This window comes from Oryzias latipes, chromosome 7, assembly GCF_002234675.1.
Source record: "Oryzias latipes chromosome 7, ASM223467v1".
Taxonomy (NCBI): Eukaryota; Metazoa; Chordata; class Actinopteri; order Beloniformes; family Adrianichthyidae; genus Oryzias; species Oryzias latipes.
In genome coordinates this window covers 29,525,293-29,531,387 of record NC_019865.2, presented here as the reverse complement: position 1 = coordinate 29,531,387, position 6,095 = coordinate 29,525,293, and the positions used below count along the sequence as shown (strand labels likewise).

At 41.6% G+C, this 6,095-nt stretch overlaps 1 protein-coding gene across 1 annotated transcript in view; it reads left to right on the top strand.

Annotated features, from left to right (window-relative positions):
- LOC105353663 (protein FAM107B-like) overlaps positions 1-6,095 on the top strand; it is an 18,293-nt gene extending 12,198 nt beyond the window's left edge. The window contains exons 2-4 of the mRNA XM_023957009.1: positions 278-380; positions 1,629-1,770; positions 5,063-6,095. Of these exons, the coding sequence (XP_023812777.1) occupies positions 278-380; positions 1,629-1,770; positions 5,063-5,191 (374 nt within the window). The 3' untranslated portion in view covers positions 5,192-6,095. The remainder of the gene's footprint in view (positions 1-277; positions 381-1,628; positions 1,771-5,062) is intronic.

Below are 6,095 nucleotides of genomic sequence, written 5' to 3'. Positions count from 1 at the left end.
CAGCTCTAGAGAAGATCTGCATGGACAAATGGACCAAAATGGCAGCTACAGTCCAAAACTGGTGAAGACCAACAGGAAAGCTTTGACCTCTGTCATTCAATCCAGGGTTACATTACAAAGCATTAAGATGAACTTTTGTTTTTGATCAGATCTTTTGCTTATGCTCCATTTCACAAATTTATCCCAAAAACAGAAAATGAGGTTTCCTGGGATTCAGTGTTGTAATTTTTTACGAAATACTTTCTTTTCTTTGTTGTTGTTTTTATTTCTTGGACAGGAAATGCAGTCAAAGCTGAACCTTCTTCAGGTGACTTCAGCCCCATGAAAGGTTCTAGGACTCATAACAAACTTCACAAGGAACTACTACTGGCTCACAAGAAGTAAGAATGAGAAAATGGATGTCTTGTCATTTTCCTACTTGGATAAGAGTTTGCGAGCAATGAGTAAATACAAGAGCTCAAACTGCTTTTTTAGTGAATGCATTGTTGAAATGAACCCACTGCCCCCAAAGCCATTCAACTCTAAAGCAGCTCTTATTAAAAGTACATGAGTGAGTATTTGGCAACAATGCAGCCTCTCTCCATGCATCTTCAGTTTGTTAATCTACAAGAAGCACGCAGCGCTGTAAAGTGATAGGTGTTGTCAGGGGACTGCAAAGCTCCTGTCTTGGCTTGCCACCAAGCTGTGTCAGTGAAAGCAACAGCTCTTTGTTGTGGTGCATTCACTGTCTGTTCATCTGACCCGTCAGTTTTCACGAGCTCGTTCGGTTTCACCTGAGGTTAAGATTCATCATTGAACTGATTATTTTAATTCAATTTGTGAAAGGCAGGCGGGTCACTTAAGAGGTTTGGACTCTGAGGTCCTGCATCAGTACAGTACTGCATTTCAAACCTTCAGGACCCACGTAGACATGCTTGACATGTTAAAGTTGTCCAGCAGTGAGACTGAGGGGGGATTGAAAGCTGGACTGAAAGAATTCACCCACCCACACATCTTGGACAGGAAGTACAGAGAACAAGGAATTCTAATTGTTGGTTCTGACGTATCCATTGAGAGGGGGTTCTTTATCTCTACACTGTTGCCTCTTAGTAGCTTGATACTGAGGTTAAACCGAAAACCTTTGTAATCTGTTGGTCATTTTTATAAACCATTATTATACAATGAATACAGCCTGGCCTCAATAAAAGTTTTTGAACTGACTTTGATTAATATAATCTTAAAAATAAAGGTTCCATTTTTAAAAACTTTTCTTGCAATACTTTGAGATGACGTCTGTTGGGAACCAGCATTTTGTAAATAAATGCAGGTGAATACATTATATCAAGGTTGTGTCCAAAGTCCCTCACTAGGACACTATATAGGGCGTTCGTCCAGTGCCCTGGAAATTTCCCAGGAGTCTCTGAGAAAAACTAGTGTGCATAGATGCTCACTAGACTGACAAATGGTGTGGCAAGTTTTGTGTTTGACAGAGGCAGCTCCCTGAATTCCTCAATAACAGCAGAGCTGCCAGGTGGTCAACATGAAGCTGTGCAGTTAAACAGCCACAAAGGACCTCACTCTCAAACCACTGAAGAGAAATAAAGAGATGAATGTGACTAACTGCAGTTCCTACTTCTCTGTGCATGAAGGGGTCTGGTGCTGAGCAGTAGGACGGAGCTTCAGCAGGTTTTGGAGAGGAGGAAAAGGGTCCAGGGGAACCAGGATGAGGGAGAGCTGAGCAGAACTCCTCTGGAGGATATGCTGCACAAACGACAGCAGAAACAACTCGAGGTATCACCAGGGGCCTGTTTCAGAAAGGAGGTTAAGTGTAAACTCTGAGTGCGTTAACCCTGAAATCAGGGAAACCCTGGGTTTTCCGTTTCAGAATGGGAGGTTTGTTAAACCAGAGAAAGCAGAGTAAGTCAAACCCGTTTCTGAAAGAGAGGTAACTTATACTCTGAGTCAGTGTCCATGGTTACTTATGCTGTGAACCTAACCTGGTTGGGAGCAGGTTTTATTCTCTAAACTCAAGGTTTCTGCCGGTCCCCTCCCCTTTTTAAAGACGAAGCGGTATTTTTCGCTTTAACCTTCATTGCCCAAATTTCCGTCACACAGAGACGGTTTAAGTGACAAGAATGGCTTGTCCTTTTTGGAGGACCCAATAGACGAGGAGGCTGCATTAATTCATAGAGAATTACATTTACGTCGTACGAGGATTTAGAGACCAAGACTCGATTTTTTTGTCATTTCCCCATACGTTTTTGTTTGAGCGTTACCGTTTTTCGTTGCAATCAATTACATATATACAATGAAAACAATAGATATGTATTGCTATGTAGATGTTTCATATGTCAAATATTGTCAACAAAGCCTACATCCATGACATGCTCAAATTAGACCTGATTGAATTATGTTTTTATACTTCATTTGTAGCTGCTGCCATGTTCTTTTAATTCCTGCAGGATTGCATCTACATGAAAATGAAATCAGGGACATTGAATTAGATTAATGTAACAATTACTTTTTGGAAACACAATTTGCTAGCACTGCTTACTTTCTTAATCCCATATAAACCTATACCACTTTATCAATACAAGGGTAGACATAAGCTCACTTTTAAAAACACAATTGAATGTATTAATATTAAACTGACCAACGTTTGCAAGAGGGGAAGGTTAACAAAAAAGTCCTCTAAACATTATCGACGTTAAATGCATTTTCTCCCAGATTGGTTCTGTACACTATGCAGCATTTCATGCATTTACACCAGGAATGACACTTCAAAAGTACACCTAAATATCGCCATTTTTTATTTCACACCTTACGCTATTTAGAAAGTTATTACAGCCAATATTTTATAACAATGATTTAAATGCAAACTTAGGCATTAACTTGAGCAGCTATGTTTTTCCACGCTAACTGTCTCTGTTTTGCAGATGCAGCAGTGTTGCTTTTCTTCTGGAATATGTGCTCATATTCACTGTAACTCTGCAGCAGCACGTCAAGTTCAGCTGGCAAAAAATACGCAGACCTCTTTTTTTCCACGGTTGCCATGGTGACTCGTAATATCTGCGGTCCATTGATAATGGCTTCTTATAGTCGCGGTGCTCACGCTCACCTCCGAATCAGTCCACTCAGAGTTGATTGATCTAACTCCGATCAGCTTCTCTGAAACAGAAAACTCAGAGTTGTTAATCTCCCGATTGACCAACTCAGAGTTCAAGTTTAACCTCAGAGTTGGTTGAACCTCCTTTCTGAAACAGGCCCCTGGACATTCAACATATTTATTTGTTTTCTGAACTTGTCCAAACCAACAGTTGAACCATATGATCAGAGCCGAATGTCTCTTGTGTTGGACAGATTTGACTGTTAAATTAGGGTTTCTGTCTTCAGACACACATATTTGTATAAACTTTGGAAATTCTTAAACCACAACATGTTTTGTCACATGTCAAGAATTTGCCAACTTTAATCTACTACTAATGTTTTCTTGCTGGCATTTTGTGTGACCCAGCATCCTACCAGCATTTAACCCTTGTGCTATCTTAGATGAAGATGATTGTCAGTAAATCTGGACTGAACTAGGATATGCTCCCTATGTTGAATTTGTGTTAATTTTTTTAAGTTTACTTTTTAAACACAAATTGGTAAAGGAGAAACAAAATTCAGTAACCATTTTTGGATTTTCTTTCTTATGACTTTTTGCACATTTAAACCCCGGTCACAAGTTCTTGTAGAGCAGCCAGTCAGCCACTCCTATATTTCTATAAAAAACTGATGGAATTTCATGTTGGCGACACCAAATATGTGCAGCCAAGATGCACAATCAGCGTGTTTGAGATCACCCAGGTGGACGAAACGCCGCACAGATCAGCTGGTGTGTGACGTAGGATTTTGGTTTTGCTCCAACATCACCTGTCAATCATCACAAAAATATCATCAGAAAGGGGCGGGATCAAGGCCCCAACTTGAGCGAACGCAGCTGGAAACATAGCACTGCACTGACTGCAAACAGCAAATGCCTACAAAACAATGCATTATGGGTAATGTGTCCTGACGGTTTTTCTAGTCGAGTGATCAATTAAAATAATTTAAAATACCTATTGATTAAGAAAAGGCTACATATATTACAAAACATTAAAATAAATATGAAAGATATAATAACACAGATCATACCAAGGGGAAGAGGCACATTAAAACTAAATTGCATGTTAAGGACAACTCCAACTTCTTGTTCTCCTTCAGTCTCGCTGCAACTTCGCCACCGTTTCACCCCCCCCCCCCCCCCCGCCCGCTTGGCTTGTGGATCCAGACGCGGCGCTGGTTCACCTCACGTCTATCGTTGCATTTTAAGTGCGTCTAAGACTACATCGTGTTGTCGCTCGGACGTGTTTAATGTTAGAGCCCCGTTGGCTGTCACGCATGTAGGTGTGGGACATCTATTCTCCGCAGGGACCCATCTCCTCGACACGGAGATCCGTGTTAGGGTTAATACGCCGCGCGCGCGTAACCGTAACCATAACCTCAGCCCTCCTCCGGGTCTGTGCGGCCCAAAAGAAAAGTTCAGCACTGACTTCATGTATTTAGATGCGCTCTAAAGAGGAAAGTAAGGAACTCCTTAATGTGGTCCGGGGAGGGGGCGGTCAGGTTTCCTGAATTAAATGTTCTCCTGCTTTCAAGCCCGGTCAATGTCCCGCCCCCAAGAGTCATTTACTCCACTGTGATTGGTTGGTTCTTCAGATCGGCGCACAAAACTGAAAAGATGTCATTCATACAAACTGGCGGGCCGCATTAACATTGAACTTTCATATTAAGGCGGGGGCCGCAAAATATCATCTTGGGGGCCGCAAATAGCCCGCGGGCCGCGAGTTTAAGACCCCTGAGCTACAGAAATTTCAAGTGTTGGGTGCGTAAATTGTATTTGTAGGTTTTTGATGTTCAAGTGTACATGTGAATACACAATAGCAAGTACACACAGCTGCGCACAAAGTGTACTGTATGAGTTACTGATCAAGAACTATGCACACAGACCTATTTTTCACTCCATACATGACTGAGTGTGAGCATTTCTATTTCCTCCTAGAAAGAAAAGGAGGAAGACGAGGCGACGCGTGGAGAAGCCCAGTTGTTGGAGTTCTTCAGGGTCCGACAGAACCTGCGGAAGATCCATTCAAACGCCTCCAGCAAAGTCGCTAACTCTGCTCTGGAGTAATGACGCAAACAGACATTTGTAGACAGAGAAGAAACCCCGAGATACTCCACATTTGAAGCTACATGATCAAATCCAACATTTTTAAAGGTTTAAGCTTGTCTGTCTTATTAGTGAATGCATGTCAAATCGTTGAAAATGACATTAAAATGTCAACGTTCAGCGTTCCTGTGACACCTGTCTTTACTGTGAAGTGGGTCTGGATAAGAACAGCTGCTCTGCTAGAACCTCCTTCATCTTTGGAGTAACTAATGAGGTTTTCTCTAAACTGAGCTAAATCAGTGTTACTTTCATGCAACGTTTTCTGCGAAAGCAGACATGTGTGTAGCTGCAATGATGTGTGCTGTGTGACTTAACCCACTGACCCCGGGGTCACTGCCAGGACCACAGTCATTCATCCTAGAAAGACAGGCTTCATAGGTTGATTGGTGAATCTGCGTGGCCCTAAAACAGACAGGAGAACCGTCCAGAGTGTGCCTTGCCTTCACCCAGGGCAATGGCTGGGATAGGCTCCAGCAACCCTATAAGCCTGAAAGGGATTAAGTGGGTTTGGAGGATGGATGGATATACACACCAGTCCAGAGATATTTTGCCCACCTAAATTATAGTTTATAGCCAAAAGAACAAGTTTAGGTTTATATAAAAATACTTTTACTAAACCAATAAATGAGAGGTGTTACATTGTTCATGCTTTTAACCCTCAGAGAACATTTTTCAAAACAAAACACAGTTTGAGCAACAGAGGTTTCTTTATTTGGCATTTGTAAGCATTTCAAATTTTACCACACCTCCTAGACATCTCAATAAAACTTATTTTATCTTTATGAAGATCTGAATCACTTTATGAAGATCTGAATCACTAATGTGTCTGTGGCTAACAATGAGGTACAGACTTCCCCCACAGGAG